Source organism: Coregonus clupeaformis, unplaced genomic scaffold, assembly GCF_020615455.1.
Source record: "Coregonus clupeaformis isolate EN_2021a unplaced genomic scaffold, ASM2061545v1 scaf1064, whole genome shotgun sequence".
Classification (NCBI taxonomy): domain Eukaryota; kingdom Metazoa; phylum Chordata; class Actinopteri; order Salmoniformes; family Salmonidae; genus Coregonus; species Coregonus clupeaformis.
Genome location: NW_025534518.1, coordinates 13,853 through 27,932, shown reverse-complemented (window position 1 = coordinate 27,932; position 14,080 = coordinate 13,853). Strand labels below are relative to the sequence as shown.

Genomic DNA, 14,080 nt, shown 5'->3' with positions numbered 1-14,080 from the left:
ACGCAATCCAAAAACGGTCCATTATAAATCGCAATCTGGGTCAGGTGGGCATGGTTTGGAAGCTGTTATTTTGCCAACATGACTAGCTAAGTTATCAAATATTATCTTACAGGGTTAGGCTTTCACAAGGCAATTCAGAGAAACAAGCTAGGTTTCCATCCAATTGATGACACATTTTCATGCAAATATTCTAAAATCTGCATAAAAACAATATCCGCATTTACCCTCCAGAGATGTGTTTCCATCAAATTGACTTGTTGCAGATAAAAGGCTGTGCTTGATATCGTAGTGCACATAAAATACATTTTGCAGTTAAATTCCCATGGACCGATGGGGTTCCAATGCATTTTCAACTCTACTGATGGTTTTCTGACAAAAAATGTTGCGTTATATAGCACTGGTATTGGCACATGCGTTCTAGCCAAAAGCGCTGCAGGGGTTCCCAAACTTTACCACTCAGGCCCCCCTGCGCGCATGTGTGCCACGTCTATTTCTATCATCATAAGCACTGTTCATGACCCAAACTTTTAACACCATTCTTGTTGGTGGAGAGAAAATTTCGCAAGTTTAAAGCTTATTTCCTGCAATTCTACACATTTTGTCATAGGGTGCAGAGACAATTTTGCAGTTTTAAAGCAAATTTTCTGGCAATTCTATACATTTTGCCTTGTCTAATGTGTATTCATGTGATATTTGAGTGACTCACAAATTACAACAACATCTATGGGCTAAAAAACCTAGCAAAAAAACGTTAGGTGACATGAGCTAGTTGATCTGAACATTTCTGACAAGTTATATATAGCGCTCTAATGCCACGTTCACATCCTAGTCAGAACTAGGAAACTCTGAAATTTCCGACTTGCTGATTCGTTGAACGCGGCACGTGTATAACTACAACCAGTTTGCTAGTCGGAAATGTCAGAGTATCCTAGTTCAGACTAGTACGTGAACGCGGCATAAGGTATGCAATGACTGACATGACAAGAGAAAAACTGATGACGCACCACCCAATTTATTTATTTTTGTTGGGGTGGTCCCCCATAGTTTGGGAACCACTGGGCTAGCGTGCAGGTATAGTCTACACATGATGACATTATTATTATGGACAAAAGAGCTACATTATTTTTATTTGTCAAACAGGCAGCCAATAATCAATTATCATGTCACCAGAATAAGACCCTCGAAATGTATTGGAAAGGAGCATCAAGCCCTGTGAAGTTCATCATAATTTATTTCATCTGTAGCCTAATAAACGGCATGCTTTCCCGACGAGTCGTAGTGGGAGGACCACACATCATGTTTACTTCGATATGATGGTTAGCCTATTATATCAATGTTTGCACATAAAAGCGTTACCAGTGACATTTCTCGCATAATTATTTTTACCGACAAAAAGATCCCACCTTGTCTAGCGAATTTTGTTTGTCGACATTTGGGAAGTTTGCCGAAAAATGTACTGTTTCCATCAGGCCTGACATGACATTTTTTATCTGACATATACTTTACTCGCATAAAAAGGTTGAATGGAAACCTGGTTACAGATCGTAATTTTGGTGCACATAGAAATGAGTCATGAGTGCAATCAGGTGCATGTGCCCCAGCGAATTTTCTTCACAATAAACAAACATAGGCTCATTCTGTTCAGAACAACCCAGGGTATGATCCATGTAATCATGAAACTGTAGTACTGTACATCAAACATAGTGATCATAAATGTTGACTCTGACTCCGAGTTTTATGATTTGGATATGTGAAGTGTACATTTGGAATCACGGGTGTTTGGCTTGCTTGTATGACATCAAAACGGTATTTATTATAATCCTCAACATCTCATCTTTCAAAATACATTGTCTTCTTTATTTACAGTATTTCTCTCACTCAGACAAAGAAAAGTCCTAGTCAAACGTTTAGTACTTTGCACACAATGACTACTAAGCTTGTGACTACAAACTTGTTGGATGCATTTGCAGTTTGTTTTGGTTGTGTTTTGTCCAATAGGAACACATGAATGACCATATCCCCATAGTGCAAAACACTTTGGAAGGCGGTGAACACCGATTTGACAATAATGATCTGCTCAGACGAGCCCCTAATTTCTGCTGCAGTGTCGACTCTGAGCTAAAAGCATTTTTGTCCCATTTCGGCGTCTGTACATTTCCAGGAAGTGCTAGCTAACGTGTTGCATTCATTAAACCCGGTGCATTTACATCCCGTTTTCAGCTAGTAGATAGATAGATCGTTTATAGAATACTTGATTAAAACTTGACAGTCAAAAATGCGCAGAAGGACAGACGGTCAAGAAGCCACTGGAGATGCTAGGACAGACAAAAAGGTAGCTATCTACTGTACTTCGCTAGGCTGCTAATCTACTAGCCAGCTAGCGAGACAGAAATGTCAACACCACTGCCATCTCCTCTCAGATGTTCTGATCAAACTGACGCAGAGCTGAACGATTAGTTACCGGAGTGTAACCCCAGTTCTATGAGTGGAGCGGAGCCCCATAGGGGAGCTCTGCTCCTATTGGTTTACCCACTGCCCTAAGGAAGCATCAGCCTGAGACAAAATTATGCACACACCTGCAGCCAATAGGAGTACAGGTGTCCCTATAAGAGGGGATGCCTCCCCTCAATCAGCCTCCCGATATATTTATCTTCAGCGAGACTAGAGAGGGTCGGCAGGGCCTTAAATCCTATGGGGCTCCGCTCCACTCATAGAACTGGAGTTACACTCCGGTAACTAATCGTTCTATATCGGGGAGCTCTGCTCCTATTGGTTTAAGGCGGAGCGTAGCGCTCCAAAATGTACTCCCTGCCGAGCCCAACACTTCCCATTAAAATGAAAAGGTCAGGCCTAGCAATGGCTGCAACCAATTCCCGCAGTACTGCAACCACTGTCACCATACAAGTGTCACAATATACTGCGTCATCGGTTAAAAACCCGCCCCACCTAGTCCAATGGCAACACCAATGACTAGTGGGCAGATCACCAGAATACAGGCCATACTAATCTGTACTAGCAGATAGATGGTACCTCAATATCCTGTTACAATACTACCGACCACTAATGGAATAACACCAAGTGTCACTCTACATTGTGTACACGGTAGGCCGCCTCACTCAATCAATGGAACCCCAGAGATTAGTGGGCAGATCCCAGAACATGATTCATACTAATCTGAACAAGCAGATAGATGACGTCACATTCCGTCAAATTGTCATGACCGGTCTAATAGTATCGTAACCAAGTTACTACTATTATCCCACATCATTCCGCCTCACTCCAGTGAATCACTGGTGGGCAGATCAATGCATGCCCTCTACTGTACTGAACCTGTCAGTCAGGAGTCATGCCAAAAATATGTCCTTCTATCAGAAGCGGACCTGATGGAGACCCTGTCTCCTCAGTCCTGCATTCCTCTCCTCCTAGCTCCAGTTCTCCCTTCAGCTACGCTGAGTACAGACTGAGCCAAAGAGTTAGAAGACACATCTAAGAGATAGAAACGGATAAATGGAGACGGTGTTGACCATGACGCCACTCTACATATATCCACTACCCCCGTTCCTCTGAAAAGGGCAGTAGAAGCTGCTACTCCACGAGTGGAGTGAGCTCTGATACCCTGAGGCAATTGTCGCCCCGCTGCCTCATAAGATGTCTCAATGCCCTCACAAAGCCAATGAGACAGACGCTGTTTCGAAAGTGGTCTACCTAGTGCAGCCGCACCGTGACACACAAACAGCTGAGGCGATGACCTAATCGCTGCTGTGCGCTCGACGTAACACGCCAAGGCGCGTACTGGGCACAGGCGATGGAGCCTTTCCTCACTCCTCTCCCTATGAGGAGGGGGAGAAAAAGCCCACAGCTCCACGGTCTGTGATCTATATGAACTCCTAATAACCTTCGGCACAAATGCCGGGTTAGGACGTAACACCGCTCTGCTCAGATCGCCATTAATGGCCAGGCAGTCGGGTCTCGTCGAAAGAGCACACAAATCACTGACACGCTTAGCAATAGTCAAAGCGAGCAACAGTGCCGTCTTCATAGACAGCATCTTGAGGGGTATTTGATTCAATGGCTCGAACGGCGACTTACATAGTGCTTCGAGTACCAAAGCCAAATCCCACTGAGGAAGCGTGGCTCTAGGTGTTGGCCTAAGCCGCCGCGTTCCTAATAGGAAACGTTTCACTAGAGGGTGGCTAAAGACATTGTCTCTGCCAAACCCCTCGTGACAAGCTGAAATCGCCGCTGCAAACACCTTAATGGTGGAGGGCGATCTCTGCTTATCAAACATAAGCTGTAGGAAAGAGAGAATACTCTCAACCTGACAGCTCATGGGGTCTACACCTTGTGTGACACACCATCGTGAAAACACGTTCCATCTACTGGCATACATTCTGGAAGTGGAACTGGCACATGAACCCTGTATGGTCCTGATCACTGCATCAGATAACCCACGGCGCTCTAGCCTGTCCCTCTCAGCAGCCAGGCCTTCAGTGGTTGGCCGATTATGGGCAACTGCCCTATCGTGCCCCCCGCCTGAGACAACGCGTCCCGTCGATGTGGAATTGGCCAAGGTGGCGCAATCAACATCTGACTCATCTCCGCAAACCAAGGAGCCCCTGGGCGATCGGGGGCTATCAATATCACTGACAGCCCTCCTGACCTCACCCTGGCTAACAGTGGGAGAATGCAGGACAGCGGAGGGAATGCATACAGAAGAACTCTCGGCCACGGGTGGTGCGCAAAAGCGTCTCTTCCCAGTGGCGGTTCGTCCTGTTCCCTCAGAGAGAACCATAGGGGACATTGCGCGTTCACGCGTGACGCGAATAGATCCACCTCGGCTCTCCCGAACTGTTCCCAAATTTGGAGAACAATGTCCGGATGCAGACACCACTCGTCGTCTCGAGGACCCCCTCTTGACATGAGGTCTGCTCCTACGTTCAAGTAGCCCGGAATGTGTGCTGCTCTCAATGAGCGAAGGTGCTCGTGAGCCCACAGCCACAATTCCTCTGCCGCCCGATGGAGAGCAGGAGACCTGACTCCTCCCTGGCGATTTATGTGGGCTACTGTGGTCCGGTTGTCTGACCAGACCAACACATCGCGACCACGAAGGGTAGACGCGAAGTGGGTCAAAACCAGTCGAACCGTTTCCAACTCCAAGAGGTTGATGTGGCGACTCGAAAGAGGCCACACACCTCCTATCGCTTGGGTCTGACATGTCCCTCCCCATCCAGTCAGAGACGCATCTGTGAACACTGGGATGTAAGAGGACACTTTGCCTATCGGGACTCCGTGCGTGAGAACGCGCGGGTTTCTCCAATAGTTCAGATCTGCACTGAGCGAGAGGGGAACCACCACCAACCGATGACGTTGGCGCAATGGGTCTAGTCTTAGTTGGGCGAACCATCGCTGCATCCTGCGCATGTGCAGGAGTCCCAGCGGAACCACAGAGTGGGCTGACGACATGAGACCCAAAAGTGACATGATCGACAGCGCCGTCACCGTGTGATTCGGACGACACTTCCTCAGGGCTAGCAACAAGGCTACCCTTCGGGGGTCCGAAATTCGAGCCCTCATCATTACAGTGTCTAGCTGTATCCCCAGGTAGACAATCTGATGACTGGGCCAGGGCGCGCTCTTTTTCCAATTCACAGCGAACCCCAGACGTGAGAGATGAATCACTGTCTGTGTCGTGTGAGTGATCGCCAGCTCTGCTGACGGGGCGAGAACCAGTAGGTCGTCTAGGTAGGCTAGTAGCCGTATTCCCTGACGACGCAACGGTTCCAATGCCGCCTCCACACACTTGGAAAACGTGTGAGGTGCCAGGGTGTACCCAAATGGCATCCTCGTGTATTCGTACGCCACCCCTTGAAAGACGAATCACAGAAACTTCCTGTGACGCGGCTGTACCGGCACATGAAAGTACGCGTCCTTTAGGTCTATGCTCGTACAAAAGTCTCCTTTCTGGACACATTCCAGCAGACGTTTTGTCGTTTGGTTACGCTCTCGTTGAGAATGCGTGAATCCAATATCGGCCTCATTCCCCCCGTCTTTTTGGGCACCAGGAAGTAGGGCGAATATAGCCCTTTGTTCCTTTGCTCCTGGGGAACTACTGTGACCGCCTCCTTCGCCAAAAGTTCCGTAATCTCTGAAACCAGAGCGGCCACTTTTTCGGGCGTTTTCATCACCGTCTCCACCACTCCCCTGAATGGGGGTGGGGTCCGATGGAATTGGAGGGCATAACCCTTCTGCAACGTCTGTTCTAGCCAGCGTGAGAGGGTGCAGCTTCGCTGCCACTGCCAGCAATGCAGAGAAAGTGGCCGAGCGCGAAGCTGTGGTACACTCAGTAGGAAGGACCTGTATTCCTCTATGGCCCTTGCCGCCGCTGTTCTCCAACACTGAGGTGGTGGAACAGCCCAAGGCGGGCCTCCCAAGAAAGGGAGAGGAAACATTAGTGCGTTCTGAACAAGAAGGAGGGGCAGAGACGTCAGTTAAACCCGTAACCGTCGTATTCCTGCCCTCCGTGAACGCAGCGCGGGTCTGAATTGCACTGACCGAGGCCACAGCCTGCGACAGGGCACCATCCCCAGCAAGCAATTGCGTCATCATCCCAGATGACTGCAATTCGCTATTAGAGCCCCTCACTACAATACTCCTAGGAGTCTGTAATATGAGGTCTCTATGAGGTAACACAAGGCGGCGCCTTGATACCTTTTTAACCTTCACCTTCTGTGTGTGTTCAACTCTGCACCTCTGGTGGGTTGAGCCACACTCAGCGTGGTGAGCATCAGCGCGTTCTGTGAGAGGTGGGGGTGCCGATACATTGGTTATACCCGTAACCGTAGTAATCAGGCCCTCCGTGAACGCAGCATGGGTCTGAATCGCACTAACAGAGACCTTAGTCTGTGATAGTGCGCCGTCCCCAAATAGCGGGTGCGTCATCATGTCTCCTGACTGAGAATGAAGCCTGCTATGAGAGGCACTCACTACAGTACTCCTTGGAGTCTGTAATGTGAGGTCTCTTTGAGATAAACCAAGACGGCGTCTTGGTATCTTTTCCCCTTTCACCTCCTGTGCGTGTTCAACTCTGCACCTCTGGTGGGCTGAATTACGCTCAGTGTGGTGAGCTTTGGCACGTTCAGAAAGAGGTGGGGGCGCCGATACGTTGGACACTTTCGTGACCGTAGTAATCGGGCCCTCCGTGAACGCAGCATGGGTCTGAATCGCACTAACAGAGACCTTAGTCTGTGATAGTGCGCCATCCCCAAATAGCGGCTGCGTCATCATGTCAGAGTCTGACAGAGACTGCTGCCTGCTATGTGAAGCACTTCTTATACTTGAAGTGTTATGTGTACCTACTCTGAATGCCTGTTCAGCAACGCACCCCTGGTGGGCTGAACGGTGCTTAGAGTGGTAGGGAAGAGAGGGTGAGATTTGAACGCTCTCAGACGTATTATGGAAAAGGGGCTCTTTTTTGACAAAGTCAGGTGGAGCCAACTCTTTATTAAACACATCATTCAAGACATTAACATCATCACCCATCCCTTCAACCGAAGGGTGGGGGGGAACAGTGGCCACGTTCGAAATCAACGTGTCCTCCATCCGCTGCCCCACGTCCCGTCATGTGCGCCTCCTCTTGTGGCCTCCCTTAGGGGCCCAGGTCGGCGCTCTCACCACCTCCCTCGCCGGCTGCAATGAGGCCACCGTGGCTGCTGGGGGTGCTGGGCCCGCTCTCCTGCTTCCTGTGGCCGCCAACTGGCGCCGGATACGCCGCCTTGCTGTAGAACTCTGTCTACTCTGGGGGGCGGAAGTGGATGGTCTTTGTGGAGGTGCAGGGCCTAACCTCCCTGCCAGTGGCAGGTGTCTGGCCAGCTGCTTCTTCTCCTCGTCCAGCTTTGAGAACCTCTCAGTCGCCTCTTTGACGGCGACTCCGAAGAGCCCGTCGTCAGAGAGGGGGGCGTTCAAAAGGGACGTCCTGTCTGCCTCTTTCATGGTTGTCAGGGACAACCAGAGGTGTCGCTCCGCGACCACCGAAGTGGCCATGGACCTCCCCGAGCAGACGGCCGATGCCTGTGTTAGGTGCAGGATGGCGCCAGAGATCCTAGACGCCTCCTCCACCTCCTCTGGCTCCAGCTCTGTCTTGCCCGTGGTTAAACGGGACAGAGCGGCTGCCAAGAGGGCAATGTTATTTGCTGCTGCTACATTCTGGGCTCCCAAATTGAAGGACTTCTCTAACAGCTGTGCTGTGAGACGGTCCTTCTGAGATGGCAAGGTGGCCTTCTTGGAAGAGGGCAAGGGACTCGAACCCGGTACGAGATACGCCGCCATGGCGCTCTCTAACCTGGGGATTCCCCTAGCTTGGCCCTGGAACCTTCCCTCCACTCTAGTGAATGGGAGGTACGATTTAGCCGGCGAACGTGCCGCTAAAGGTGCCTCCCATGAGCCCTCGACATATTTAGCCAACGAAGGCATGGCTAGAGCTTGTGGCTCTGCCGCTCTTCTTGGCCTGGAATACGGCCCGCCCTCCATTAAATCAACCTCCGGTGCGGAGGGAATAGGGGGCAGCGGTATTTCCAACCGTCTGGCAGCTCTCTCAATGAGTCCGGGAAAATCCGTTCTCAGAGACACTGCGGCGAAGGACAGGGCTTCTGATTTGTCAGAGCCCGTGTCGTCATCGCCATAGGAACTACAAGCCCTCTCGCTAACCAAAGGAAAGGGGGGCTTGAATGTATGAGGGACGGGGTCTGACTGTTCCATAGGAATGCCAGCCTCTTTCTCATAGTCCCCATCATCTCCTGAGTCTGCGCCGTCAGATGACGCCTCTGAAGCAGAGGCTAGTATCGATAGCACGTCCTCTAGAGGAATATCCTCCCTAAAAAACGCCCAGCGCTGCTTCCTCTCCTTCATAGAAAGGAGGGCGCAGGAGGTGCAGTTAGGGGGACTGCAGGCGCCCTCTTTGGCATGCTGGGACCCTAAACACACGAAACATAAGTCGTGGGAGTCGCCGCCGCCATGGAGGAGCATCTGCATTGAGCTCTGAAAATAGCTTTTGGGGGTGGAAAATCTCCTGGTGTGCTCATTGTAGGATGACGTCGATGATCTGGAATTCGACGGCGTTTTCTTCGTCCTGAGTCTTTTCTTTGTCTCTTCTTGGCTTCTTCAGTCTAGTCCAGTCGCTGAAGATAAAGGGAGGCTGATTGAGGGGAGGCATCCCCTCTTATAGGGACACCTGTACTCCTATTGGCTGCAGGTGTGTGCATAATTTTGTCTCAGGCTGATGCTGCCTTAGGGCAGTGGGTAAACCAATAGGAGCAGAGCTCCCCTATGGGGCGGAGTTCCACGATATAGAACTAGCTGTACTGTCGCTAGGCATAGCTAGTAGCCTAGCAAATGACTAGTTCCAGTAATATTGTACCTAGCCCTGATATTACTATCTTCCATAAACGTTACACTGACTACATGACTTACATGTGGACACAATGCTTTAGTTAAAGCCAAGTTAAGGCTCATTGTAGAGGCATTTTGACTGACACACATGTTTATGTAACTATGGCTTTCTGACAGCTGTAACTGCTAGCTAGGTAGCTTATCCACACATTGATATAACATGTTGATTATTATTCTCCTATGACAGACTGACAGACAGACTGCAGGTTCAGGAGAGACCAGTCAACAACAACAACATCATCGACCACAACAAGGGACTAAAACCAGCAGATGCTGGTCGACTGTTACCTCAGTTGGAAAATGTCTCCTCCTCATCATCCTCATCCCTCCCTTTCTGAACTATGCATCATTGCAAAGAGAGGGCCAACTGTTAATGCCAGAAGGTAGCCTGCTGCGAACATGACATTCACTTTCCTCCCTCAATTTAATACTTTAATGCGTACATGAGTACAGAAGGCCAATAAAACCCTTCCATTATGATTAAGATTATCATCATTGATTAATTTGTATCTTGTTTTTTTTCAGGTGGTGAAATTATAGATATCGGTTTGGGTCAAAAGATGCATCTGATGTGCAGAGGACAAGGACAACCAGTTGGTAAGTCTGCTAGCTTGCCAGAATTGTCAACACAACTGTCATCACCGCTCAGATGTAAGCCCTAACTACTCTGTTTCCTGTGTAGTCATGCTAGATGCCCCCACTGGTATGTCCTCTGACATCTGGTTCCATGTACAAGAGAACATTGCACTGCTAACCAAGGTAAGGAGAAATACAGTACATCGTCCAGGCAACTCTGTTAATGATTCAACCGTTTTAGAAGGGTTTTATTTTTGCTGGTACAAACAAATTGATGGTCTACATTCCCTGACCAGAAGATGATTGTGTACGATATGATTGGAACCAGGACAATTTCGCAATGTTTTTGTGTCAACTGCTGATGTGAAAAAGGCTTAAAAAATACATTTGATTGATTGCTGTTCCCATTTTCCCACCCACAGGTGTGTACTTATGACAGAGTGGGACTGGGGTTCAGCAAAAGAGTCCTGCACAATGAAAGTACAGGGACGGAGAAAGTCTGGGGGATGTCAACCACTGGACGGTAAGCATCTTGTTTTTCTCTGTCCTGTCATTTTATAATAATAATAATAATAATATGCCATTTAGCAGACGCTTTTATCCAAAGCGACTTACAGTCATGCGTGCATACATTTTTTGTGTATGGGTGGTCCCGGGGATCGAACCCACTACCTTAGCGTTACAAGCGCCGTGCTCTACCAGCTGAGCTACAGAGGACCACATACAGTTTTACTTATCAATGCTTGCCCCAGAATACCAAAATTAAGCAGTTATAGGCTACTATTCTATTGTGCAAATTTGCATCCTCTACATCTTGTTTTTCATGCATTGTTAATGTAAAGTGTTACCTAATAGTCTACTACTACAGTCAAAGTAATAGGTGTTTGATGCAAGTTATTCTAAAGCACTGATTCTCAACAAGCACACACACCATTCCCTATCAGATGTAGTATTCCCCTTGGCTCAGTGCCATGTGGGGCCACCTCATGGATTGTCCAATCAGAGACATCTGGGTCCACTGCATTACGCCATTGCCACTCCATCTCCCTGCCCTGTCCGTGACCCTCCCCTAATCTCTCTGGCTGACAAAGTAACGTGTTGTTAAGCATTAAATCTGACTGAGTGATGGGTGGATGTCATTGTGGTTGTATGCAGACGGTCAGGTCAGCAGTCTCTGCTACCTTGGGAGCTGGCCCGGGCTAACAGCAGAGCAGGCAGGCAGGCAGCCGCCCTCTTCTGATACAAGCAATCAATTACCCAGAATTCAATAAACTGGCAAGCTGAGGGTTTGATGACTGCATGCCTCTCTTCTCCCTGCTGCTGCAGTGAAACCTCTTCATCCCAGCCCCAGCCTCTTCCCTCCTCTCCTATGTTGATTTATTAGTGTAAGAAACACAACAGATGGGCGTCTGTGAGGAGCTGTATTTCACCTGATGATGATGCTCCCTCTCTCTCTTTTTCCTTCGGATGATTTTCTGTTGTATCTATCCTGCTTTACAAGGCAAAGTAGCCAGGTGCTTCTTCCACTAGGCTACTTTACATTGGCTGATTTCAAGGGTTTCAATGGCAGTGTTTCTCTTGTTATGGTGTAGCTGCCATTTTAGAGGTTGATGTGTTTTACTGTAAAAGCCCTTTGTGACAGCTGTTGTTGTAAAAATCGCTTTATACATACATTTGATTCATTGATTGATTGCTTTCCCCCCTACAGAATGGTGGACAATCTCCACCGCCTCATCAAGTTAGCTGGTCTAGCCACGCCTCTCATCCTGGTGGGGTCTGAACTGGGCACGCTCAATGCCAGGTTCTACAGCCACATCCATGACGCGTGAGTCTCCCTGCCCACCTAGAAACGGAATCTCAATGGAAAATATAGGCTAACTCGTTTCTTGTTGCCAAACTTGCCACAAGTCAAAATATATTGAGATCGCTTAGAGTGATAGGCTCACTCCAAAAGTTGGTCGATATGTTCATATCTCAAAAGTGGTTGTGTAAATTCAGCTTTATGCCTCCATTCCAAATGAATGGGAAAGATTTGCACAGTTTTTGACAAACTTTGGGGATTCTCACGTTCTCTTCCCCCGTTTGAGTTCCATCCTATTCCCTTGCTACACATTATTGACTACAGTAACTCCAATACCTCAAAAGTATCATCACGATCTGTAGCTAGACTCAGCACTGCATCAAACCCAGGGACATCATAATTCTCTACCCCCATCCCCACCAACCCCCATTACTGAGAAACCTAGTGATTAACACGACCAGGGAGGGATCAGCCTCCCACTCCCGCCCCGAGGTGAGAGATTTAGCGTTTCATCAGTGTGATGAGCAGCAGTTAAATTAAGCGATGGTGAGAGGATGACACCTGCAGAATAAAATATATTCCCCCCCTGGATGTGGTGATGGGGTGTGGACCCATCCATCTGTCTGCCAGTGGGCCTGGAGCAGTCAGACAGACAGGCGGGACAGAGCCATCCTTCTCACACTCATTACGGACAGGACAGGACAGGACAGGACAGGGAGGGTATAGGGGACGGGTCAGAATGGACACTGGAGGCCCGCTTCATCACCGTTTCTTTCTTTCTTTCTTTCTTTCTCTCTCTTTTTCTTACTGTGTCCTCTCTCTCTCTCTCTCTCTCTCTCTCTCTCTCTCTCTCCCCCCGTCCTCAGGCAGGTGTCAGACCTTGTCCTTATTGATCCCATTCCAGAGGACATCTTTGAGGAGGACCAGTGGCAGAAGTACTGGTAAGTCACCTCGGTGAGGGGGAGAAGAGGGAGGGGAGAGGAGAGGAGAGAAAGGAGGAGCAGAGCCAGTTGGTACTACTGCATTACTCAAGCCCTTGACTCCATCCATATTTGCTGTATGGATAGTGGATAGGATCCACTGTAGTTGATTATCTCTGGTGGACGGGAAGCAGCATTAGCATGATTAATGTGAGGCCAAAGGAACTCATTTGTAGATCCCACTCTCTTTCATCAGGAAGAAATGAGAGAAGAGAATTAGGGTGGGGGAGAGATGGCAAAAATTGTAATAAGTCAATTTTTTCCCTATGCATGATTCATGTTAAGCTGTGGATAATGGACATATAACCCTATTCCTAGTCATTGTTCATAAATTACCATATGGGAAAAAATGATATTATGATAATCAGGCATGACATTAGTGAAACTGTCAGTTATTCATAGTCATCAGTAAATAGCAGTGATTTACATAACAATATGGTAATATGCTGTAAAACAATACAGGTATACACATGAAAAGATGTAAGGTGAAAATTAGTTTGACCCTACCATTTACAATATGTTTTTTTCTTTGTATCAAATGGAAGGTGGATGCTACACTCCCCAAGTGTAATATCTTTCATCTTTGAACAACAACATTGTATTCAAAGTTATTATTCATGAACAAACACGTTCCATATGCTTTGCAAAACAAACAAAAAACCTTAGTTATGCAAAAATCTGTCACACCCTGGCTCGGGGACTCAATATGTTGAGCCAGGGTGTGTTCATTCTATGTTTTCTGTTTCTTTGGTGGGTGTTCTAGGTTGTCAATTTTCTATGTTTGCCGGTGTGACTCCCAATCAGAGGCAAACGAGTGTCAGCTGTCGGCTGTTTGTCTCTGATTGGGAGCCATATTTAATCTGTCTGTTTTCCTTTCGGGTTGTGGGATTTTGTTCGTGTGGTTTCGTGTTGTACCATTGACGTCACGCATTCGTTGTTTATTGTTTTGTATTTCGAGTGTTGTGCTTTAACTAATTAAAGTAAATATGTTCGCCGCAACGCTGCGCCCTTGGTCTCCCTCATTAGACGATCGTGACAGAAAATCCCACCAAGACCAGACCAAGCAGCGTGTCCAGGAGCCATCGCTAATAGATCTCCGTGGCAGCTTCGACTGGGGCAAGCCCATTGAGGAGCTGAGTGAAGAGGGTTGGAGACAGAGGAGCGAGAAGTGGAGAGAATGTTGGAGGCCTGGTCCACGGGGAGGAGAGACCCCCAGAAAATTTTTAGGGGGGGGCTCACGACGTCGGGGCAGCAGGAGGCCGCTATGGAGCGGTCCAGC

General features: G+C 48.3%; 1 protein-coding gene across 1 annotated transcript; it reads left to right on the top strand.

The window, feature by feature from the left end:
* Window positions 1–2,163: 2,163 nt before the first annotated feature.
* Window positions 2,164–12,778, top strand: LOC121536031. The gene is made up of 7 exons (XM_041843316.1): window positions 2,164–2,332; window positions 9,632–9,827; window positions 9,970–10,041; window positions 10,127–10,203; window positions 10,443–10,543; window positions 11,729–11,845; window positions 12,688–12,778. Exons 1-7 carry the CDS (start codon window positions 2,276–2,278, stop codon window positions 12,764–12,766), a joined length of 699 nt encoding a protein of 232 aa, XP_041699250.1. The 5' UTR covers window positions 2,164–2,275; the 3' UTR covers window positions 12,767–12,778.
* The last annotated feature ends 1,302 nt before the right edge of the window (window positions 12,779–14,080 follow it).

What these genes read in the sequence shown, in the direction of transcription:
- LOC121536031 (XM_041843316.1), top strand. Translation starts at nt 2,276, where the DNA reads ATGCGCAGAAGGACAGACGGTCAAGAAGCCACTGGAGATGCTAGGACA. An exon ending in ATGCTAGGACAGACAAAAAG is followed by an intron (nt 2,333 to 9,631) that starts GTAGCTATCTAC and finishes CTCCTATGACAG; the next exon opens with ACTGACAGACAGACTGCAGG. An exon ending in GGGATGTCAACCACTGGACG is followed by an intron (nt 10,544 to 11,728) that starts GTAAGCATCTTG and finishes TCCCCCCTACAG; the next exon opens with AATGGTGGACAATCTCCACC.